Source organism: Uranotaenia lowii, chromosome 2 (genome assembly GCF_029784155.1).
Source record: "Uranotaenia lowii strain MFRU-FL chromosome 2, ASM2978415v1, whole genome shotgun sequence".
Classification (NCBI taxonomy): domain Eukaryota; kingdom Metazoa; phylum Arthropoda; class Insecta; order Diptera; family Culicidae; genus Uranotaenia; species Uranotaenia lowii.
Window position 1 is genome coordinate 116,969,928 of NC_073692.1, and position 26,273 is coordinate 116,996,200.

The window sequence follows — 26,273 nt, forward strand, 5'->3', positions numbered from 1 at the left end:
TGCTAGGTTTTTAGATAAAATAGTCCGGATTTTTCCGGCCGGGAAAAGTACTGACAAAATTCTGGCAACCTTATTCTGAGTGTAACAATCAGGATACCTTATTATGTATTTAAAAAATCCATTTTATCAACAGAAAGGACAAAAACTATACACATTTCGAAAGCAATAGTCGCCTATAACAAATTTACGAAAAGTGGCTCCAGAGAAAAATGAAAAGATAAAATCGTTATTCGTTCAAATAAAGCTCATAATGAAGTGTGGAAAGACTTGATTGTGTCAGATCTGATTAAATACTTACATATCATATCCTTCAACACTGTTTTGAATTTGATTAAACCTTCTTAAGTCGAAATTTCATAATTTTTACCAATGTCATAAATTTAGAATCCTTTGATTTGTGAGCAGAATGTTCTCAATTTAAAAATAAGAATAAAAGTATCAAGTATCAAGAATTTTATTATAAACCTAACCACATCTGTTACAATAAAATTGTTTAACAATACTCACTTATCTAGAAGTTTTATATAATACTTTCGATTTTTTTTAGGTATAGATGGAATAAGGTAACTACTTGGCAGTTACACGCACACTCACTACTTAAACAATCAGCTACCAAGCTTGAACTAGACTAGATCGTAGCTAAGAATACACGGTGGACCACTCAAATGCAGCATCGTTTGTCCCCTGGTGTATTGGAGCTCGTGGGGCAGAATGGTGGATCGTCATCCTTCACACAATATGAGCCGTATGCACTGAAAAGGATAAAAGTAATTGAATTTTCTGTACCTAATGGTTAAAATAGAGATGTACCGAATAGTGGTATTCGGGGAACGGCCGAATACCGAATATTGACTTTTTAAACTATTCGGCCAAACAAATATTCGGTTGGGTTTTTAATAATAATACAAAAGCGATTATTTTAATTTCCTTCTGTTTCTTCCATGTTAATGCCTCTCATGTTCTGAAGTTGTTTTTTTTTTTCAACCAGATGGTATAACCAGATGATGTTTTACAAGATCTTTTTCAAGTAGGGGTCTCTCTGATTTAAAAAAAAAATGTCACCAATAACTGAAAGGAAAAGACACCGCTTCTAGGGCTTAAATCACCAATGAGAATGGGTTCCTATGAAATCTAGGACAGACACATCGAAAAAAAAAACTGCAAAATATTATTAAACTGGAATCAATTGAACAAAAATCTACACACAACAATTTTGCATTCTATTTCCCATGCAAGAAACCGAATAATCGGATCAATTTTAATCAATATTACAAAAAAAAATCAAGAATATAAAATAAACGGCCATAAATCTCCAGTCTTCCACAGTTTGGCTTTTATTCTTGTATTTCCCGTGTTGCTGGAAGCTATTCCCCTCAGGGTGCGACCCCGAGGATTAAGGAACCAAAATCTGCAGATCTATGTTCCAATCCGAGTGAACAACTACGGAGCCAACAACGCTCTAATAATTTTTAGAACTTTTAACCGCTTTGCCGAGTACTTCGATTTCAACGTTTCAAGGGCCACTTTCCGAAAAATTTTAATGGTTTCGAGGACTACGTAGATTAAGGTATTTTTTTAACTTGTTTGTAATTCATTATTATATTAAGCTGTCATTAGGATCAACATGTGATCCGTTGATGTTTTTACACAAACATACAAACAAACAATTGTTTAAATTTTCTATTAATTTATCTTCTTTTGTTAAAGAAAACTTTCAAATTTCATTTATTTCCTCCTTCGGATTCCCCGAATAAAATGAAGGGAGGGGATGACAAAAGAAGAAATTGATATTTGTTGCGGCCTAATTGAGCTTGTCAAGATAAGAGGGGTAGAAGTGCCAAAACTTTGAAGAGAGCATTTTCTCGAAACAATCATCAGAGCACTTCCACCCCCGATCCTAGACGCTTCAAATCGACTCGTGTTGCAGAATGATTTCCAAATTTTTACTTTTCAAATCCAATTTGTTGGAAAATTAAACTTGCATTAAATTTACTTGGTGAATAAGTAAATTGGTGTGATTTCGATATAAAATCAATAGAAAGAATTTCTTAAAAATCTTACTACCGTTTCTAAGATCTCCATAATTTGTGAATTCCTTAATAATTAAACTTCTTACGTGACAAATCTGAAAATAAATAAAAATACTAACTATTTTTCCCTCTCTCGGTTGAAATTATAAACTAAGAAAGACCCTAGCTTTAATTAGTTGAGTTAAGTTAAAACATTTTTTTTTGTTTCTTTTTTTTTAAATCAAAACTCTTATTAAATGTTTCTGAGCATTCATTGTAAAAATTTGTTAGATTCTTGAATGTTGTTGGAAGTTCTGAATACAACATTAAATTGATTGGTTGCCTTGACTGTTTTTTTTCTGCAGAATACACAACATTCTGAAATTCTAATTTATTTTTACGATTTTGAATTTATGTGCCTTTCCTTGACTGTTGAATAATGGAATATGAATTTAGAAGTAAAGGAAGTCAATTTTTTAGTTATGTGTATTCTCCATAATTTTGAACCTCGACACACAGTTTCTTAATTTTTCATGTATTTTTCATACGAAAAATCTTGATTATAAAGTTACTCACTAAATTTTGAATAGTTTTACCAGTTCTAGATATTTTGATTTAAACTGATCAATCATTGAACTTTATTATGATTTGGTTTAGAGTGTCTTAACCGGGATATCCCGATCGGCAATTTTCGGGAATAAAAAAAGGGAATTCCCGAATCCCGGGAAACGATAAAAAACCCCAGGAATATCTGAAGCCAATAAAAAGTGCTAAAACGCTACGAAAAGAATATGAATTTTCTGTTTTGCAACACTCATCATTAAGAACTTTCTTTTCGCAAACTGTTGACAGCAGCAAAATCATCTGCAAGAAATGACATATTTTGAAACAAAAGGGTAGTTATTTAAAACTTACGATAAAATTTGATGAATATCCTGAAGTCTAGGTAACCAACTTCTATCGATAGTGCAAAAAATTCTCACGATTATTTCAAATATTTGAAGCAAGAATCAGTCAAGTTTGTAGGTTGAAGTACTTAGTTTTTGGGTCTTGGGTTTAATAATTGTGAATTGAATTTTTGAAGCATTAACATTTTTGAAATGTTTCGCTATACTTATAAATATCTTAAAATTAAAAAAATACCTTATAGATAAGGTTTCGTAAGCAGTAGGGTGTTAAAATGTTCATTTTCATTTATTCATGGGACCCCGAGTATTCCCTGAAAAAGGATCATCAGACTTCCCGATTCCCGGTTACGCTAAAATGACCGCGAAAAGGACACTAACAAGTTTGAGTTTCTACTTTTACTACCAAAATTCATAATATTAAATTGATTTCAATGCTACCTAGCTAACATGAAATCGTGATAAGTTGTTTAAATTGAGATATTTCGTGGCTATCGCTATGGTTTACCTTTCAGTTACCATTGTATTAATAGTCGTAAACATTTGGCAAACTCAATAATTTTAAATCATTTTTATTGCTTAATTCTTGTATCTCATGTCTATTTTCATGATGCCATGTGCCAACAAATAGTATTTTTCCAAAGTGTTAAAACATATAATATTTCAGCTTGAAAAAATGTGATGATTGAGTAAGGTTGTTCAAGAGTAACTATCTCACTAGAACTGATGCCAGAACATAGAAAACCAATCCCAGGATCAGAATTCTGAAAAAATTTCTCACTTGTAGATATATGTTCTCAATATTAAATGTAAGTGAGATTGATCTTATTTCAAAGATTCTGGTTCCATGTAATCAAAATTAAAATTCTATCTCTTTTTTAATATTTTAGATTCTGTATCAAGTTTAGGATTATTGATTTTTAGTTTGAATCTTCATTAGAAATAATAAATGAAAAGCGATTTGGATCTTGGTTGAAATATGGTTTCGCATTTCAAAATATGCCCGAATGTCAAAAAAATGGTAAAGGTTTCAAATAAAACATAAAACCAAATTCATCCAAAATTAAAGTCATACTTTTTGAAACTCATACATATTTTCAAAGTTTAAGTAATAGTGAAACTCATACATATTTTCAAAGTTTAAGTAAAAGTTGAAAATTACAAACCTTCCTGAGTTTTTGTTTCATATTCAGATTAGAAGTTCTCAGAATATTTTTAACATCACAAAGCTTCAATGTGGCGATTCAGCAATCATCAGATTCATCATTCAAATTCATAAAATGTGATTTCGGGATGATAAATCTGATTCAGATTAACAAGTGGGGTTAAAATGGACAAAAACCTCGAAACCACCGGAAGCACACCCTATCATTTTGTGCTTTTTATTCTTAACTTTTTTTTGCCTTTCTTTCAGAAAGGTATAGTTATCGGTCGATTTGAGAGATCATTAATTATGGGTCTTAGATATACCTTTATAGGTACCTATCGAATCAGCTCGACGAGTTCTGATGATGTCTGTGTATTTGTGTGTATTTGTGTGAATTTTTGTAAACTTTGTTCTCGACGTTTTTGTGAAACTGAGCAGTTCAATAAAAATGATTTTTATCTTGAAAAATTTGATTTTTTTTCTTCTTCAACCTATAAAAGAAAGAAAAAAATACAAAATAGTTTGAAAATTTTTGTTTCATAGTAATTATCAAAAATCATCACTCCAAAAAACGTGGCCATTTGGCTTGCTAGCCACAACCAACAATCACTAAAATCAAGATTATCGAAAACATGGCGCGATAAGCACTGGGTAAGCTTTCACTCCGCGTAATTCCGCAGAAGGAAAACAGAGGGCGTCTCCTATCGATTGACAAACATAAATGTCAGTCAAACAAAGATGTTTTAATTTAATATTACCGAACGCAGGAGTTATTCATTAAATACCAGTCCACCGTTAGGAAAACCGTAAACAAAAATTAATTCTGGACCTTAAACCCAGAATCGAAATTCCTTAAAAAGAAATTGCACTACGAGGTACAACCCCGAATTAGAATAATTCAAGCCTAAGGACTAGACCCTCACATCGCATATTTCAATAGTGATGGTAAGTCCAACGTTAGATTCTCAATCACAGCTTGCTCTGAGAAGGGGAAAACGACACGGGAACGCGAACGATATATGCACACCATCTCATCTTCTCACGTACCGTGCTCAGGAAGCTTTTCCTAAGCACGAACGGCAGGAGAGAATTTCGCCCGTAGAACCAAATTGAATCCAATAGGACAAATGCTACTGAATCCTCTCGAGCTTTAAGCTCTCGGGCTAGTTTTTTTTTTGTTCCTTTTTCTCTTCCTCTCTCCAGATCTAACGTTGCGCGATGAAAACTTTTCGTTCCCATCGAAAAACCTGTGCAGTGCAATTGTTGCGTTGTTTTTGTTGGGGTTGGTGTCTAGCAAAACGATGACGGCTTGGAAGTCAATCCGAACTTTCACTTGCTGAGACCGATGGAAAATAACAACCAAACAGTAGCGCCACCAAGCCCTCCATAGTAGAGTTTGAAGCATGAAAAAATAGAACAATTTGACAAAATTGAAGAAGTTGACAAACTTGACATAATTCAATGATTTGATTAAAATGACAAAACTGACAAAGTTGACAAAAAATTTACCAATATGACGATGACAAAATCAACAAAATTCACTAAATTGACAAAATTGACAAAACTGACAAAAATGACAAAATTGACAAGATTGACAAAACTGACAAGATTGACAAAATTGACAAAATTGACAAGATTGATTGAACGGCAAAATTAAAAAATTGACCCAATTGACCAAATTCATAAAAATTGACAAGATTGACCAACTTCACAAAATCAAAATTGAAAAAAATGGCAAATTTGACAATGACAAATTTGAGAAAATTCACTAAATTGACAAAAATGACAAAATTGACAAGGTTGACAAAATCATGAAAATTGACAAAGTTGACAAAATTGACAAAATCGAGAAAACTGACAAAATTGACTGAACTAACAATGTTGAAAAAATCATGAAAATTGACAGAATTGCCAAAATTGACAAAATAATTTTTTTTCTAAAATTGACATGATTAACAAAATTGACAAAATTGATAGTACTGACAAAATTGACTAAGACAAAATCGACAAAATTCACTAAACTAACAAAATTGTTAAAACTAACAAAATTGACAAGATTGATAAAACTGGCTAAATTGCCAAAATTGACCAAATTGACAAATTTGAGAAAAATTGACATTATCGACAATTGACATTGACAATGACAAAATCGAAAAATACAATTGATTGACAAAATTGATAAAACTGACAAATTTGACTAGATTGACAAAATGGACAGAATTGATAAAACTGACAAAATTGATCAAATTGAAAAAATGGACAAATTAACATAATTGACAAAATTGCCAAAATCATGAAAATTTACAAAATTGACAAAATACAAAATTGACTGAACTAACAATGTTGACAAAATCATGAAAATTGATAAAATTGACATTATTGACAAAATAGAAAAAAAAATTATAAAATTGATAAAATTGAAAAACTTGACAAAATTGACGAAAGTGAAAAAAGTGTCAAAACAGACAAAAATGGCAAAATTAACAAAATTAAAAATATTGCGATCTCAAAATTTCCAATATTTTTAATCTTCAAAATTAATTCTGCTGATTTTTTACGTTTCGGTATCGTATTTTTCTCTAGCAATTGAAATTTTGTCCAATAATTTTATCTATGCATTTGTTTCCATTACTTGAGAGGTTGAATTATTTAAAATACATGGTCAGGCATCTTTTTTGAAATAGTATTCTTAATTTTTATACCCCTTCCATTTTGAAGTTACCATATGCTGTAACTCCAAAAGGAGTAAATTGAGTTAGATTATAATGTCATAGAAACGGAATCATACAAGATATTCCAGAATCTAGTCATTCAAAAATCTCGTAAATCTGCGTATGAAATTCATTTATCATAATTCATAATTCATTTTGTGCCATATATACCCAAATATAATTTACAGGCTGTAAGAAAGGCTACAATCCACTGTCAAGTGTATGAAATCGGGTTTTTGACTTAGTTATAAGTAAAAACAACTTTAATTATTATCATTGTGCAGACTGGTCCGACGTTTGGAAGTACCATCCGCGGGTCTCTAGACCGCACCTAGCCGAAGGAACTACCGCGCTGCCTCACAGGGTTCACTCGCGAGCTCGTTGTCACTGACTGACGGCCGACTGGCGTGCACGCTCGTGTCGGATGACGAAGTGTCGGTTTTATCCATTCACACATCCCCCTCCTATCCCAAAAAAAAAATATGATAGAAAATATTTAAAAACTATCTCATATATTTATCATGGTTTTTTTTACCAAATTTAATTTTAATCTGCAAACTCAAGGAATTGACGGAGTTTATGTAAGCAAAGTATTTGAATGTTGAACTGCACTATAGGTTATATTATCACAACACCCTCGCAATTTCTTCAGAGAACCCTCTCAAACATTTAACAGATTCACATTTAAAAATCTTTATGAGAGGTGAAAAATCGACGAAAAACCATATATAATCATTTTTTTCCATACTTTAATGATATTTAGGTTGCAATACGATAGCTTCAGGAAATTTCTTACTCACTTTGCATGATAATCATCGGAAATCTTACTTTCGATGCAAGGTGCAATTACTAACGTCAATTGATTCGTTCTCAAGATGTGTTTATCGATCAATTCAACTACCCTCTACTGTATTCAACCAAACAGTTAGCTTAACTCCTTTTTTTCCCAAGAAACTTTCTAACCTCGTTTTTCAATTTCAAGCTGTCCAACAAATATGTTCTTACTTTTTTCTATTCAATTACATTGCCAGTCTTATTCATATCTTAAGCTTTTAGCCGTTACCTTGCTGTTATTTTAATTCAAGAATGCTTAACGTATTTATTCGATCCGCTATCTCGACTCGCTAAGTATTGTATACTCTTATTTCAAGCTGAACTATAATTCTGCTCTATCAATAATTTATTCAATAAAATCTCATGAGATTTTCTAGTAATATTTTAGTAAAAAGCCCTAATTACTTTCGATATGTTTGAAAATTAGTTTTTATCTCAAGCAGTCCTTCCAACTCGTTTAGTTTCCAATGAGATGAAATACTTAAATAGTCTTTTCAACATACTTTTCAATTTCAAGCTGTCCTCACAACATAATGGATTTTTTTTATCAATACGTTCAGGCTGCCCTCTCAACTCGCTTTTTTAATTTCTAGCTATCCTTGTAACTCGCTCGAAATTTCTAACAATCATTGGAGGCTGTCCTCTCAACTCGCCTTTAAAATTCCAAGCTGCCCTCTCAACTCGCCTATCAGTTTCAAGCTGTCCTCTCAACTCGCTTGTAATCCTCGTCAATGTGCACTGGCGGTCCTCTCAACACGCCATCCAATTTCAAGCTGTCCTCTCAACTCGCTTGAAATTGTTACTAAAACGCTCAGGCTGTCCTCTCAACTCGCCTATCAATTTCAAGCTGTCCTCTCACCTCGCTTGAAATTCTCATCAATATGCACTGGCGGTCCTCTCAACTCGCCATCCAATTTCAAGCTGTCCTCTCAACTCGCTTGAAATTGTTACCAAAACGCTCAGGCTGTCCTCTCAACTCGCCTATCAATTTCAAGCTGTCCTCTCAACTCGCTTGAAATTCTCATCAATATGCACTGGCGGTCCTCTCAACTCGCCATCCAATTTCAAGCTGTCCTCTCAACTCGCTTGAAATTGTTACCAAAACGCTCAGGCTGTCCTCTCAACTCGCCTATTAATTTCAAGCTGTCCTCTCAACTCGCTTGAAATTCTCATCAATATGCACTGGCGGTCCTCTCAACTCGCCATCCAATTTCAAGCTGTCCTCTCAACTCGCTTGAAATTGTTGTCAAAACGCTCAGGCTGTCCTCTCAACTCGCCTTTCAGTTTCAAGCTGTCCTCTCAACTCGCTTGAAACTAGCGTCGATATGTTCGGGCTGTCCTCTCAACACGCCTTCCAATTTCAAGCTGTCCTCTCAACTCGCTTGAAATTGTGAACATAATCAAGCTGCCTTTACGACTCGCTTAACATTAACATATTTATTGTTTTTTTTCCAAGCTCTCTTCTCAACATACTTTAAAATTAGGCTGAATTGTTTTCCTTAAAATCCAGTTTCGGCATTATTCCTAAATGGCTGTTTCTATTTTTCCATTTTGACCGAAGCTTTCGAAAGTCCTCCAACAGCGTTGCTTTTTTCTTAAACAACTTTAAAAATGATGGGTAATCTAATTACTCATTTTCCAGTTTTTTTTTGCAATGGGTAGTTCATAAACTGTTTGATTTTCAACCTCGTTTGACGAAAATTATTTTAACGTGAATCGCGTTTGTTTTTCTTTCTTCGGTTCGCTTTTTTTTTACTTATTCCTCGTTTTTTTAAGCTTTTGAAATATTACCTGCCACGGTCGCCAAATGTGCAGACTGGTCCGACGTTTGGAAGTACCATCCGCGGGTCTCTAGACCGCACCTAGCCGAAGGAACTACCGCGCTGCCTCACAGGGTTCACTCGCGAGCTCGTTGTCACTGACTGACGGCCGACTGGCGTGCACGCTCGTGTCGGATGACGAAGTGTCGGTTTTATCCATTCACACAATCATTAATGTAATTATTCGTCAAATTTCAATAGTTTTTTTTTGTTTTCATGTTTTTTATGCATTTAGCACATTAACGTTTTGTTTGAACACTTTAGTTCTGTTTTAAATTAATGATTGGCTTTGTTCATATTGGTTTTTTTGTCATTCTATATAATGTTTAAGTTATTCTTTTGTCTTTTCAAGTCTTTCGTTATTATTTGTTTTTAAATTTTTTGAAATAGTTATCTTTTTGTCATTTCAGAGTACTTTATATGTTTTAGTTGTTGTATTTTATCACCATTAAAGAACATAAAAATATTTATGGTGTTTGTCTAAACTTTAATGATCGTTTTATAGCGAAAACTATAATGTCATGTTGATTTTAAAAACCGTTAGTTTTTGGCACATGTGTCAAACCGGATGTTGACAAAATTGAATGTTGCCGAAAACGAACGAGGTCTGTAATTAAAATAACGAATTGAAATTGACATTCAAAATATCAGAGTTAAAAGTGATTCATGATTAAGGGCTCTGAAACAATTTTCACTGCATGGCGGTTATTTAAAATTGTGATCTGTAGTTTTTTGATTCAGAGATCGTTTTTTTTGTACATTTCAGAAATCGTATTGAAATTCGGAAACAGATCATAATTTGGAATTGAAGGTTCAGAATTCTTGTTCAGAATTAATATTTTAAATTCAGATTCAGTTCGTTAGTAAGTTTTAAATCGTGATAAAATATTAAGATGACTATTTCGTTGAGGAGTCAAAGATCGCAGATTAAGAATTTTTATTATTATTTAATTCATTTTTTTTTCATCAAAAATCAGTTTGTATACAAATTTTAGCTAAAGATGACAAATATGAAGAACAAGTTTTGTTCATGAAAACCCCTTATTTTTTTAATCATCTACAAGATTTTCAACAAGAAATTTATTTTAAATGAAAAGTATACGAAACATGTAATCTTCACGTAAAAAATTATTACAGAAAAGCCTTTTTTCATGATGTGATGTTTAACATTAAGTATATAGCAGTTTTTCGAAGAGCCTAATTTTAAACTAAAGTCCAAACTTTTGGTCAAGTTTGCAAAGATTTTCTTTAGATTTTTGTTGATATTGTTCGGTGAACCAAACAATATCCACAAAATCCTAAAGTATAACCAAACGGTGATCAAAGCACGTCGAAAATATTAAGATTTGAAAATTTCATTTATTTATCTTCATTTATTGGAAACTTTGAATTTGATCTAGAGTTATATGGAATAAGTTTTTTTTTGAGTCATTGAAGGCTTTCCTAAAATAACTTACTCCAAGCTTCCTATTTTCTTACTTAACTCTGCATTACAAAACTGGGCTTAAAATTTTAAGTTATGAGGATGTTTTTCAAAAGATATTATTTAATATTATTTAATGTAAAAAAATGAATAGTTTAAAAGTACTGAAAAATAAAACAAAACCAATCATGCATTGTTGAAACAAAAGTTCATTAAAAAAAACCTGTCACCAAAGGCCATGAGGCGGTTCTCCCTACGGCCCTGGTGTCTTATAGTTGAATATGCCAAAATAAATAATACATTTTTAGCTGTTTCCTTAAAATATTTCGAAATCTAGAGCTTATGGAAAAAAAACTAGATAATTGCATAGTCAGCGCCCCCAAATCATTTAAAATTTGCTCTAAAATTAGTTAAAAAATTATTTTCACTTCGGAAAAATGTTGATTCAGTTCCCAAACTGTAGATTGGTGATACAATAAATTGATACAAGCGGCTTAAAATGAAATCCTTAATGTTTAATTGTTGTTGTTCGATCTGCTCGAGACCACCATTTAAGTTTCAGCTTATTTGATCAACTTCAGCTTATTTGACCAACTTAAGCTATTTTGGAATAGCCCAATTAGACTTAAGTTCGTGCTGCATTTTGACACCAATTCGTTGTGGACAAAATTTTAAGATTTTTTTTTTAATAAATGTGTGAATGGATAAATTGTTTAAAAAATAGTTTTTAAAATTCCTGACGTAACCTCTAATAAGTCCTATTTCCAACTTCTATTAGCTCCACGCATTAGTGAGATATTTTAATCTTTAAATCAAAGAAGTAATCTTAGCACTTTTTCTAGAACAGATGGTGTCCCGTACAAACTTAAACTTCTTTGAAATCGTAGCTGAAGTATAAGCTTTCAGTGGCTTGCTATATTTTGCACATACATATTACTTAAATATCTTGACGCTGCTGTGAATTCTGATACAAGTTATTTAAAACTTAATCGAAATGTTCCTTAAAGCCTCTGCGTAGTTAAAATTACAAATTTGATAAACTTACTTTGGTGGCGTTTTCTGTCCCATCGGAATAGCATAACCCACAGCATACCCAAAGCGACCCCTGCCGGCTCGAACAGGCATAACAGCATTGGAAGGACACCTCCGATGACAAGGTTCCGCCATCGGCTCCATCCCTTCATAGATCGATTGTGCCAAATAGCAGACGGCCCAAATGTGACTGCACAGGTTGATGTCTAAAATTTTGAAAACAAAAAACAAAACGAAATCAACTGAGGAATATTGTAAACTAGCTGATTTTACCCGGCGTTGCTCGGGTTCGCATAAAATAAAAATCAAAATGAGTCGTTGGACTTTTCAAAATTTTGGAAGCTTTGTATTCATTATTAGATATAAGAAATTTCGCCAATTTTTGGCCATGTGAGCTATGTAAGTTTTGTTAGTTTTTTTTATGTTTTGATTGAGATTATTTATTGTTTTTCTCGTTTTCATAAAAAAAAACTTGTTTGTGTTGAAATAAAATTAAAACTATTTCCCTTGAATACTTGTTCATCCTATCATAACAAAAAAAAAATTTCATCCACCATTTCCAAGGAAGCTTGAATAGCATTTACTTGCTATCTTCAGCTGATAAAACTGTTTTTTTTTTTACTTTCACATCCCCCATTTAATAAAAACTTCTTTTGGAAATCATTCCACTTTTCAAGTTACATGATCTCCCTGTACAATATTCAAGTTTTGGTTACTTAGAAATTTTCAAAAAAGACTCACACTGCTTAATGAGTACTTGTTCTTAAACGTTAAAAGTTCCACTAATAGTTTTTTGAAGTTATCGAGAACAAACTATCTCTGAACCGAAGTTACCATTATTATGCTATGAAATAGAATTATTTTGAGTTATATTTCAATGCTTCTATGGGCGATGGAATCGAAAAGTTATTCTTTCTCTCCTTAAGAAAAACCCGTAAGAAATGTCAAAAGTTGGGTGAAAATTTAGCTGCATCCCACTTGCACTAATGGAAAACCATCACCCAAATTCGGCAGCGCTTCCATCGCCTATTGTTGGACACAATCATCCCATTAATTATTGTGAAAAGTGATCAATGTTGTCAAGTCACATTGATGACCAAAAATGACTCAAAAGTTAGAAATTTACCAATGAAATTGAATTGTATAGTACTCAAAACCTTAGATTTAATTTCTTAATCAATTTTCTAAACCCCCGTTTGAATTCCTCGAAGGCTATCTAAGAGGCTGAAAGCTGAATCTAATATTTTTTTTCTTTCTCTATGAAAAATCCCATAAATATTAAAATGGTTGGCTCTTAAAAGCTGGAAATTATGAAAATCGGTTCATAAGTTTTTCAACACTCAGTCCAAAAAGTTGTTCAGTGTTCACTATTCAGTTCACTGTATGTTTTTGTAGACTTTCAAAGCCCCCCAGCGGTGGTAAAAAGCTTTGATAAACACTATGTACAATGCTTGTCAATATCTATATTCCTAACTGGCTAGTTAGATTTTTCAATTCAAATTGTAGGCATATTATTGCATCCAAATACCTCGTACCAGTTTCACGTGCTTTGAAGTAGAATGACAAAAAACACCCGCCAAAATTTTCCCTTTCTAAATTTGAATGCTCAGCAAGCTTTGATTTGCTATCCAGTACACGTGAATACTGGATGGTCGTTTCTAACGCCCAGCCCATGGGGGTGGTGAAAACAACTCCGCCAAAGGAAACGAAAAGCGGTCGACAAAATGGTGCCATGACTTTTGGTTCGTGGAAGAAAAAACGAATGTTGTATGGGAGGGTCCCTTTTCTTAGATGAGAGGGGCTCAAAACTATTACTAAAACCTTACCATGGTTAAAATACATAGCTGTACCAAATTTCAAGCTGATCGGTTAAGCGGTGTGGATTTGTATAAGGTGCATACAAACAAACATATATAGTCCAACTCATCTTTATATATTAGATTTAAAACTCTAACTTACTTGTACTATTCCCACAGTAAGGCTGTCGCCGTCCACCATTAACGCAGAAATCGATATGACCCATCCTGCCACCCTCTCCGTAATGCCCAGCGTTCGTGTGAATGACCTGTACGAACTTAGCATCTCCAGGGTCCAAACGGTTCATATTACCCGGTTTAATCAAGGGTCGAGCAGGGTCCAAAGCTGTAATGCATGAAAGCCCTTTTAAGTCTCAATACTTTACTTCAAGAACAACTTTCGCTCACCAATGATTTTCTCCAAACGGAAGTTCAGATAATTTGCCATCAGTCCACAGATGTGCGCTCCAAGTGAGTGTCCGATGCAGGTCGTTCTTTCCGCCGGCAGTCCCAGATCTCGAAGTCGGATAAACATCTGAGCCAAGCAAGTGGCTACGGGTCGAATGTTGTACACGGCTGCTACGTAGCAAGGCGGTTGTCCCAACACTCCCCAATCTACGACGAATACGTTGTGCTTTCCATGACTGATGTACGCTGAAACGCAAGATAGGATCTAACTGTAACTGTCGTACTTATCAACTCACAAAACTTGGCTCAGGGCTCGACTTACCATCTCTCAAAACCGCCATCGGCAAAGTGTCATCTCCACCGGCATAACCATGGATGAGGATAACGTTCTCCTTCGCCGGATCCCACTCGGAATCGTTAAGCCAATCGGGGTGATTCATGTTAAACTGAATGAAATGAAATGAGAAATAATAATCAAGGTCATAAACTTGCTAACATTTTCTCACTGAAATTCTCACGCAACGATATCAATGCTATCACGAAAAGTAGTGAGTGAGTGAGTGAGTGACATATTATAAACAAAACACCGATGGCAATGAGCTCGGTCAGTGGGACAAACTCGAACGAATTGCCGGTAATGATCTTGTTTAAATTATACCCCAGTTGAACTATTAATTGAGTTATCATTTCGCAGGTGTTCTGTGGGTACTCATATTTGAAAAAAGTGTTATTGAACCCCAGATCATTGTTGAAAATATTGGAGGACAAAAAACACATTCCATCCGATTTATGTTCTTGATTTCATGCTAATTAAAAGATAACTAAAATTGAACACCCCTAGATGGTGGCGCTTGCAGCTTAAGTATGAGAGAGAAAAAAAGCCGGCTATGTCAAGCCCCCACTGGCTCATAAACAGGTGAAACCAATCGCGTGAGGGTTGAGGTAGGAAATACTCGGCTTCATCATGATGGTAGCAGACTTACATAGTACATATAAGGGATAGCGGAAAAGTAGAAACTTAGAATTCATGATACAATGACATTTAATTATCCCGGAAAAGATTCTTCATTCACTTTTAGAACAAAAGCAATTAATTCAACCACGTGTGTGGTTTTTGAAAGTCAGCTCAAATTGCTCATTTAAAATTGCAATTTGATTCCACAGGTAAATTAATGCAAAACATCATTTTCAAAAACCGAGCTTATCTAAGCTAGATGGTTAAAAGTTGGTAGCTAAACTTGTTTCAAGAGTAGCCCTGACACCTACTGTACTGATACATTGAGATTAGCTTCGGACAACCGTTAACCTGAACAATCCGGCCCAAGGGTCGCTCCGAAGTTGGTTAATGGTTAAAGCTCACGTTAATTACTGATGAAGTTGTTGTTGCTGATACCTACACAAAAGATGCTTTTCGCCGTAGACAAGGATTGGAACAACATGCGTACATTCATCAGTGTGAATGGGTACGTAATTGATAAATGCAAAATCTACCGTATTGACCGGTATGTAAATTTGTGCGAGAGTAATAAAAATCCCCATACTAAAATGTGATCTGTTTAGCAAATCACTACTATTTCTTCAAAGGCACATAAAAAACTGTAAATAAATGGTTTAAAATATTATAAGTACAAATACGGTACACCTTAAATAAGTTTCGAGTGAATTTCGAAGCAATGGAAAAGAAATTTTAAAAGGTTTTTTTTTAAATACAAAACAACAAGTTCAGACACAACTCTAATATCGTATTCGTTTTCTCTCCTTGTTCAGTGTTGCACTAAACCCGATAAAAACAAACACAAATCGTCGCCAGTGTATTGCTACCTCACTCACACACACGCTCTCTCACAAAACTGACAAAATATTCGGAGCACTACCGCCCGATGGCAGTGCGACACCAGGTCAAAACTAGTGCTACACTGTCCGAATAAACAAACTTTTTAGTTATGACATCTTAAGATTATGAAATTTTATAGACAGATAGAAAGTTAGGAAAAATGCAAGATGATGAACATGAATTATTCCTCCCATACTTATTTAAGTAGATGATTCACTGTACACTGTAGCTCTTCAATATTTTTAAAAACACAAGCATTATGGTTAACAACAGAAAACAATCATAATTTTTACAATTGTTCAACCGATTGTGATGAATGACCTGTTGATCCTTTTCTCTTAAATTGACCTTTAATGCCTACAGGAATTGAAATGAAAATCCCAATAAAATAGTCCTAAAAAATAGGTTTTTTTTATTGTTCATCATTAATGTCCAAATAGCATCAGTACTGCCGTAAAAGAGAAGTTCACATTATCAAATTTATTCACATTTGATATGAGAAAAAAAATGAAATTAATGTTATGTAGTCGAACATATAGATATGGATGGATTTATGTTCATGTACCTTTTTATTTTTAAGATAAATTTCATATTTTGCATCTTACTGAAACACTGTTCTACTTAGATTTATTTAATTTCATCTTTTATAACCGAAGATATAGAATACTGGAAACTAATAGATGTTTATATCCGTATCCAGATGAATATTAAAAATATTGTCAAATTATCTTGAAATACAAGGTTTTAAAACTTTGTATTTGAAAATTTGGTTGGAAACCATGCCTAAAGTGTTGGACTAATGTAATTTACCTATGTTCAAATTTAGTTTAACCAGATATATGTATGTTAATATTGTTAATACATTCTTGTTTCTTTTGGATAACGCGAACTAGTGCAAGGAAATTTCAAATTAGGAAATTCCAACCAAAAATGATGGTCCACAAAAATATCCATGTTAAAAAACTTTTCAAACACTGTGATTTTAGCATTTGCAAATTAAAACTTTGAAAAAACAATAAATTTTTAATTGCATAAAAATTCGTCTTAAAACAAAAACTAATTCATATGGGCTGCCAATCTATAAAAATGAAAGAGATTCACTGACCAAATATTCAAATTTTATATTTACTGAGGAAAAGTCTATATTTTCATTTCGGAAAAATGTGTAGAGATAAGATGAAGTATATCCAGAAAACAAAACAAGTTTAATAAAAATAAAATAAAATAAAATAATAGTTGTATTCGTAATCATTGGAGATAAATGAAATAATGTAAATTTCTATGGCAACGTTTGCTTTATGGCAACACTAGACAAAACTAACAAAACAAAGTCAGTCATTGATCTATTCTTGTGAGCGACAGACGTATCTGAGTGAATCTCTATATTGAGATTCGTAAGAATCGAAAAAAAAATCTCTGATTTGGCCCCCGGAAAAGTGAAAGAGCGGATTTTTTAGGCTGCTAATGTTGATTGTTTCTTTTGATTTGGCCTTCTGGTGGGAACATACGGATTGGCTCAGGAAGCGCAGATTCTTAAGGCAGCTGCTGTTAATTGTTCGTTTTTATTTGGCCTTCCGGTGGATAAAGATGGAATACGAAGCGCAGAATTTATGGTCTGCTGCTGCTTATTATTGTTTTGATTTGGCCTTCCAGTGGAAAAAGACGGATTGGCTTAGGAAGCGCAGATTTTAAAGACTGTTACTGCAGATTGTTTTTTTTCGATTTGGCCTTCCGTTAGAAAAAGACGGATTGGCTTTGGAAGTGCAGTTTATTAAGGCTGTGCTACTGATTGTTGTTTTGATTTGGTTTTCCGGTGAAAAAAAAGGATTGGATTATGAAGCGTTGATTTTGAGGGCTGCTGTTGTTGATTGTTCGTTTTGATTTGGCTTCCCGGTGGATAAAGAGGAAATTGGTCTAGGAAGAGCAGATTTTTAAGGCTTCTGCTGCTTATTGTTGTTCTGATTGGGCCTTCCCGTGGAAAAAAACGGTGCTTAGGAAGCGCAGTTTTTTAAGCCTGCTGCTGCTGATTGTTTTTTTTATATTTGGCCTTCAGGTGAAAAAAAAAAACAGATTGGCTTAAAAAGATTTTTAAGACTGTTGATGCTGATTGTTTGTTTCGATTTGGCCTTTCGGTAGAAAAAGACGGATTGGCTTGGGAAGTGCAGGTTTTTAAGGCTGTGCTACTGATTGTTGTTATGATAAGGCTTTCCGGTGGAAAAAGATGGATTGGATTAGGAAGCGCAGATTTTTAAGGCTGCTGTTGTTGATTATTTGTTTTGATTTGGCCTTCCAGTGGAAAAAAGGTGGAATTGGCTTAGAAAGCACAGATTTTTAAGACTATTGCGGCTGATTGTTTGTTTCGATTTGGCCTCCATGAGTGACAAGAATAGGACAGATTAGGAAAGCTGTTGCTAAGTGTGTTTTTGAATTGTTCTGGCTCGGGCAAACAAAGACAGAGCGATAGGATAAATACAGATTAGGAAAGCCTTTACTGAGAATAGTATGTTTTACAGAAAAACAAAAGTTGGCAAATAAATGTTTCTAATGAGAATATAGGTGAGAAGAAATGTAGAGATGAGATGAAGGATATGCATGAAATAAAATAAAATAATAGTTGTATTCGGCAAACTGAAGATAAATAAAATAAAATAAAATAAAATAAATTTCTATATGGCAACGTTTGTTATTTTGGCAATAAATACTAGGCAAAAAACAAAACAAAGATACGTCTGTCATTTACAAGAGTAGTTCAATGACTTATTCTTGAGAGCGACAACCGTATCTGAGCGAATCTCTGAATTAAGATTTTTAAGAATTGTGAAATCACGACAAAAAGTAAAATTTTTTTCTTCTCATGAACATTTTCTATTAACTCACCATGAGTACTACATTTCATTCTTATTTTTTGTGCTAAGTTTTTAGGCTTTATTCGCTGCCAAACAGTGTTGAAGATGGTAAGCTTTTAAAATTTCACAAAAAGATAAGTATAAACAAAACATAAAATCGGAGCAAATCACCCCACACCATCCTATAATCTATACTCAAAAATAATGTAAGAACTCGTTTGATTGAATTTTGCTTTATAAAACTAATCAAAACATAATCTTCTTCTACTAACCAAATAAGAGTGAATATTGTTCGTATTTGGCTATAAAAACCAGAAAATCTGTAAAAATCATTGAATAACAACAAAATCTGAATCCGAAGTCTATGCAATAGTATGTTCAGATTGTCATAGATGTATACTGCCGTTCTACGCAAGAGTATCCCATGTGACTTATGGGCCTTTTTTCTTTTTTTTGCCTCATTTAGTGTAAACTGCCAAATAAAAATAGAATCAAGTTTACTTTGTTGTAAACTAAGGTTGCTTGAACTTTTTCAGCACGTAAAAATCCAGGCCGGGAAATGAATTTTATATGAGAACTGGCAAAATCCGGGCGCTTGATTTCAAAATTGACGACCGAAAATCTGGGAGAATTTTGTCAAACCCAGAAATAACTCAACAAAAATCTAGAAAAAATTGAAAAAAATTTCGTTCACAAAACTTATTGACAGATTTTAAATCGTATTTATAGTTTCAAAAAAAACATTTCATTTTTATTTTTATACAACTTGCTTAAAACATTTCGATTTGGAGGCATAAATAAATAATTGTTGGATTTGTCAAATAAAGAGAATAAATCCGGACAAAATCCAGGCATTTTTCAATGAAATCTAGGCAACAGGGTCGGCCCGGATTGTTCCCTAATTTTGTATTAAATATCCAGGCAAACCTGGATAAAACTGGGCAATTTTGGCAACCTGTTTCTATAATTTTGTAAATTTTCATCAAGTCGGTTGACTCTATGTTAATTTTACCATGCAAGAGTGTCAAATTACATGAAAACTTTGCAATTTTTTGAAAAACTACTACTGAGATAAATGATTTTATATTTAAACTATCAAATACAATGTTATCCAATGTTGATGGCGCGAGAAAAGATGAGTGGGAGAGAAGAAACAAGCCCTTATTGCGTTTTGTTTTCTATTGAGTTTGATGTCCTTAAAATGAACAAAATGTAAAAGAACCTCTTTAGAATTTACAAACAAACATAATACGAGCTTTTAAAGGAAGCAAAAGCATATTAGCCATGTGAAACTTTTGCGTAAAAATTCGTAACCGTATGCGTTCAGATTATACGCAAAAATATTATACGATGCATTTTTGGCTGTAACTTTGTACAAAATTTATTTTTTCTGCCAAATTAAACTGTGAGTTTAAACTCTCGGTGGAACCTTAATTAAAGTGAAAACCTGTAAACTCGATTTTTATTTGCAAATTTTCATTTATTGTAAAATTTTCAAAATTTGTTACCTTTCAATCAATTCTACTGATGATTGACTTCTATTACACCTTTGGTCGGACACGATTTCACAATAACATTTTTTTAATTTTTTTTTTCAAAGTACAGATAAACTTTCACCTTTTTATCTGACAAAATAATAAGTTTTTGAACAACTCATTCGACACACAAGAGTTCTTTGAAAATTTTATAATTTTTCTGAACTTCCATTATCATTGATATTATCAACGCATATTTCCAAAATTCAACATGGTAATTTTGGAGATTGAAACTAACATGTAACGTAACGCGACTTGCTTAGCCTAGCTTGTTTGACGACTCATATCCACCTTAAATCATGAAGCCCGAAATGCTTGAATTAGTCTTCAAAAATATCACCATTTTTTTTCATGGTTTTAATAAAAATATAACATTAAATTGTATCGAATCATCCAATGCATTTAGAATTTCATGTTCGCTGGCGTGGCTAAGTAGAACGAGTTCCTCATCGCCAATGGTTGGTACTCCGTGATTGATCGAGGCCATCAATTTTGTAAAAGGGCCAAAAGAATGCAGCTTGGGATTAGCAACTCATTCTCAATGCACAAAACTCATGCTCTCCCATTAAAAAAAAAAAAAAGATCAATAACGGCGCCGGCCACGTCCTAGTAGTCAAAGAGGGATGCAGGAAGGATTAATAGTAAGATACTTTTTAGGATCAACCATAAATCTGTTATTCCAGTTTTCTTCAAAAGCTTGTTTTGGAAGCTCTAGAGCAATGATAAGTCAGTATCACCAGCTATAGAAACCGTCTATACGTCTGCGAATCTATATTCGAGTATCTCAGGAAGGAGTTTTTTTTAGTAAGGGAGAGGTTTGGATCAGGAGCCATTTTTGGAAAATGGTGCGACTTTGGTTGACCTACACCTCCTATGCTCCTAGACATTTTCGTAAGAAACTCCTAATAAAATCTGCGAGGTGTTTTAATTGGAAAATTTAAAAAGAATTATCAACACTCAAACAATTAGAAAAGTAACCATTCGAATTTCCCACAAGCTAGCTGTTTCCCTCACCATAATCTCTAACACATCACTGATTCTCGAAACGACTCTTGAACAGAATTAACAAATAAACACTAAAAAAAATGGAATAAGAATCAAAAAGTTATAGATGATGCAATTGATGATAACATGTTCAATTTTGGGAAAGGTTTGCAGAAAGTTTAATACTTTTTGGTACTTATTTAAGGTTAGTATTTGAGCTCGCGAAGTGATAACATTGTAACTCTTTAATATTTAAGTGGCTTAATTTCGCTTTTCTCAATTAAATTTTAAAAAAAGATCGCTAAAAAATTACGAGAAAGAGATATATATTAGGTACTGATTATAAAAAGAAACTTTGTGAATAATACCTATATTGTCAAATTTTACTTTAAAAGTGTTTTTTTTATCTTTGTCAGTAAAATTTAACAGTTTCATCGTAATAACGAATAAACTTTGTTAAAAAGTATCATTAGTAGAATAAAAAAAATCATGATATAAAAATCGGACAAGACAAACATCCCTGAGGAACTCAAACGAACCGTGATATGCCAAAACGAAAACTTTAATTTAAACTAAAACTTCAAAACGGTTCGGAAAGTAAATCAAAATTTCAATGCTTCTCAAAGCACTTAATGTGCATCGCAAACGCAAACCGCTGCTAAACAAAATTTTCAAGTACATAGAACTCGCTTTAAAAATGCATTAAAAATGAAATAAAAAGAAACAAAAACTTAGCTTCGGTTTACTTGAATTTTTGCCAAAGAGGACGTTGAAACTCGTCCTGCCCAATGAGCCCCAAATCCGGCCGGGGGAACAACACTCTGCCTCGCTAGACTTATTCACGTGCTCTAGGGAATTTTGGGAAGAGCAGCATAGGAATTCGAGGGCCTTTACGGTAAATCCATCTTCACTATTAGAGGAAACTGTTTAATTTAATTTTTCCCTTATTGAATGACATGGAAAAGAATTTTCCTACAACGATTTTGACACACGCGGAAAAAAAAATTTACGTCCGATCCTACCAACGCCTACTGCACTTCCTGTAACGTAACGCGACTTGCTTAATTTCACTTCGTCGTTCTGACTCCATGAAATGATTCAGGAGAGATACATAAGTTCAGATGAGCTCTGAGGACCGATCACAGATAATCAGAGCTAAAATTTCTATCCTGGTTGTATTACTTTAGTCAGCAATGCTAGGTGAAATTTCGACTCGTGGAATATGCCTTATAAAATGCATATAAAATGCTTGATTTCATGTTATGCATTACTGAATTCTTATAATCGTCCTCCTAACCAGCTAGTAGTAGTAGCACTCACCTCCAGTTTGTCCTTCACCACCCCGGATGTGTACAGGATCGTTCGGATGTCCGGATCCGGGCAGCGATCGGCCCCGTGGCCCCGTTTCCACACGCAGTCCTCCTTGGTGGTGTTGTACGTATCCGGATCGCCCAGATAGAGCGCCTGGGCCAACAAATGCTGCGCCTGTGCATCTATAAAGTGGTCTTCGGGTTTGTAAAGTACACTAAATCGAATCACATGCGCTAATCATAGAGGGTTTTTGCCTTTAAAAAAGCAAGTGTTTTAGCGGAAGAGGAAAGCTTAGTTTGAAGGTGTTTGAATAGTCAGATTCTGTTTGGTTCAACAGAAAAGTTTAAAGAAGTGAGAGTCAGAAATGAAAGTTGATAGGTACATAGGTTAATAGTAAAGGGTGGAATGTGCATGGAGGTTGAACAGCTTTGTGGCGTTTACAGTGCGTGGTTCGGTTAGCTATACAGAAAGAGTTTTTCTGAAAAATTGTAGAGTTTTTCTTTCTGATGAGTTTTTTAATCCATGGACTGAATGCGCTGATGTACGGCGATTTTCCGATGCATGACGGAGCAATTGAATGTTACTGATGGGTTCGATCCGGTTGATAACTTCGTCTCCACGTCTCGTATGATGATGCACTGCGCTCGGTCTGGATGATCTTTCTCTTCGCAAAATCAGGTGTGAATATTACACTTACAAATCAAAAAGCCGCTGGAGATGACCACAGTTAGGATAATTATTTTCATCATCGTTATAACGATTTTCAAAAGCTTTTCACACAGGCGCTCTGATATCTTGAAAGAAGAGAATCCTTAGCTATTATGTTGATATTTTGTAAAATCTTCTTATCAGTACATTGAGCAGCAGTTAACCTCATTCACTTAGCACCACTTCATCAGATAACACAAACTGGTTGAATTTGCGTATATGCCTCCAATATTTATTATGTATTTCGTACACTTGACTTTGAAAACAGCAGCACTTAAAAGCGGTCCGATTAGGAGTAAAATACGGCTTCGAAGGTGTTTTGCAGTTGCTGCACCGTGCATGCAACAGTCTTCGGAGGTTGGGGTTGTACTGAACTTGACTGACCGAACGACGATGGGTTCGGCTGGCAGCATAGAAAATCCATTTGCACATAGTCCATAGTACTTTGCCAAAGTACAACTCCATAGACATATCATTCTGACCACCACACACCGTTTTGCCCACCATTTTGCCACCCATTCAACCCATGCATATTGGCAGTAAGTAGGTATGTACATATGTGATTGTCTACCACCCGCCAACAAAGGTTTGGGTCGCATGGACAAATTATACCTCCTACCTTCCTGCTGACTCCATGCTACTATTCATTCATAACGCACAGACAAACAGACAGGACACTCTGAGGAAAATCCGATCATTTGTTCGCAAAGCGATTACACTGCCATCTGTTGCCGACATTGCCTACCAACCTCACGATTGTAAAATAAACCATAGTAGGAAGCCATGATATCTTGGCATTTATAACTCAAGTGTAAACAAGCGAACCATTATTTTTGCTGATGTAATAATTTTCTAGGAAGATTTTGGTGTTCAATTAACCGTAATTCGAGTTATCAACGTGATAAAAACAACTGAACCGTCCCGGGGAAAGCAGGTAACGGGAGTCAAATACGTAGTATTGATTGTTCTTTTTATTTTAGCGTCATAAAATAATTTCAAAAATAATTGTAGATAATTCAAATTAAATCGAATCAGAGCGAAAGATGCCCGATCAGAGACAGCTGCAACAAATCAAAGGACAATTGAATAATCCTTCAGTCTCCAGTAACGGAAGTCAATGTTTGGAATCCATGAGAACTTTTTAAATTGATCCGTTGGGAATTTTGTTTTGTGCATGAATATTGTGTTGAAAATACAAAATGGTTCTTTAATATCCGCGAATTTCCTTTGGTTTCAAAAGCCCGTTAAAATTTGCCAACAATTATTCAGTATCTTTTTATTTCATCCAGGAACAACAAACGCGTTTTTTTTAACGAATACGTATTTTCAGAAGTAATCACGCAGGCAAAAAATTTGGCAAAGGTACATACACTAAGGTTGCCAGAAATTTTTCCACCCCCATCCGGGCCTAGCAATTCCGGGCATTTTTTCAAAAAAACCTGGCAAAATCCGGGCATGGATTTCAATTTTTCAAATCCAAAAACCGGGCAAAAACCGGGCAAAATTATGGTGTAATTACACATAAAAGCAATGAAAAAATGCAAAAAAAAATAGAAATTAATATTTTATTAATGTAATTGCAGATTTCCAAAAACTTTTTGGAACACTTAAATATTTAAAGGTTTATAAAAGTAAATCAGCGAAATTATTTGAAACAATCGTTGAAAATTTCCATACCTTTAATCGATATTGCTAAAACTTACTCAAAAACTTTTATTTTTTTAGGTTTCTTTGTAAAAATTGTGAAAAAATCAGGGCAATATCCGGACTTTTTTTACGATATCCGGGCAACCGGGCCGGACCGGACTTTATCGAAATTTTGCATCAAATATCCGGGCAAACCCGGATAAAACCGGGCAATCTGGCAAGCTTAACATACACTCTAGAGGTTTTTCAATTTAATAGTTAAAATTGACAAAATAAGCTGAGTCTCATGTTTGCGTCTAAGTCAATTGGGGGAAAAAATTACTAGTCGGCATATTTATTCAGGTGATTTAATTATTCCAGAACAGAACATATTCTTAACATTTCCGCTCGCTTATCTTAATTTTGCTTTTGAAGGATTCCCGTATCGATCGAATGAAATCATTTCGTACTCTGGTAGCAAGAACGGCTTATAAAAGCTTTCTCGAGAAAGTGTCTTTCACGAAAATTATATCTTCTATATCCATTGATAATTCTTTAGCTGAATTCCGGCGGTAGACTGTTTAAAAAAAGAGTCCTGTTATCACTAGCAATCTTTTGACGATGGTATCTCCTGAAACGAAATTTTTAAAGGTTATTTCACGACCTTCGAGGAGTAACGGAGATGGCAGACACACTTTGACAAATTCCTTGAATTGATGCACTAGTTAGATCGACTTTTACTGCACGTTTTGGTCCATTATTTGGTTTGAATGTTGAATCTGTACGACAAATTCTTCACTCTTAAATTACCACCTAATCAACGGTAAACAAGCTTTGCTGGATAACAACAAACAAAACTCAACAACTTACAAGCACCATGGAGATGAAACTGGAGATGCACTGCTACCATGATCAAAAAACTTAATTTTCGTTTTAGTGATTTTAGTGCACTCTAGTGTCGACATTGCCTAGCTTTGAAAGAGCTTGCGAAAAACGAAAAACGAGTGTCCTGTCTGTTTGTCTGTGCATAACGTGTAACTCAAAGTGAATACTAAAACAGGTGAGTATTTACGGGCGGCGAGCCTATCGATGGACAACGAATAAACGAACCGTTACTCGAATTTAGGTTGAAGATTTTGTGTCATCTGTGAAGACTACCGGTTGGTCTCCGTCGCTGATTGATGGGGGGTTTAATCGGAAGAAAATTATTCAAATTTACTCAAAATGTATTGCGAGATTGTACGTATAGAAAAAAATATATAACCGTATGTATAACACAATATCTTTGAACCAGATTAGATTATAAAAAAGTTCTGAAAGAAAATCACTGTTTTTTTAGTTAAA

At 34.1% G+C, this 26,273-nt stretch overlaps 1 protein-coding gene across 3 annotated transcripts; it reads right to left on the reverse strand.

Moving 5' to 3' along the window:
* Window positions 1-473: 473 nt before the first annotated feature.
* LOC129746795 (phospholipase A1 member A-like) lies at window positions 474-23,968 on the reverse strand. Of its 3 annotated transcripts, none has more exons than XM_055740675.1 (8): window positions 23,468-23,968; window positions 23,293-23,389; window positions 22,605-22,777; window positions 14,408-14,531; window positions 14,086-14,331; window positions 13,841-14,023; window positions 11,895-12,087; window positions 474-752 (listed from the first exon to the last, which is right to left on the reverse strand). In XM_055740675.1, the coding sequence occupies exons 2-8, from the start codon at window positions 23,342-23,344 to the stop codon at window positions 662-664; spliced, it is 1,062 nt and encodes a 353-aa protein (XP_055596650.1). In that variant the 5' UTR covers window positions 23,345-23,389; window positions 23,468-23,968; the 3' UTR covers window positions 474-661. The 3 variants fall into 3 exon arrangements, with proteins under 3 accessions (XP_055596650.1, XP_055596649.1, XP_055596648.1); XM_055740674.1 differs by having other exon boundaries at window positions 23,451-23,968; XM_055740673.1 differs by having other exon boundaries at window positions 23,293-23,968.
* Window positions 23,969-26,273: the final 2,305 nt, after the last annotated feature.

What these genes read in the sequence shown, in the direction of transcription:
- LOC129746795 (XM_055740675.1), bottom strand. Translation starts at nt 23,344, where the DNA reads ATGATGAAAATAATTATCCTAACTGTGGTCATCTCCAGCGGCTTTTTG. An exon ending in TGGTGAAGGACAAACTGGAG is followed by an intron (nt 14,532 to 22,604) that starts GTGAGTGCTACT and finishes CATTTCATTCAG; the next exon opens with TTTAACATGAATCACCCCGA. An exon ending in GGACAGAAAACGCCACCAAA is followed by an intron (nt 753 to 11,894) that starts GTAAGTTTATCA and finishes TATCCTTTTCAG; the next exon opens with TGCATACGGCTCATATTGTG.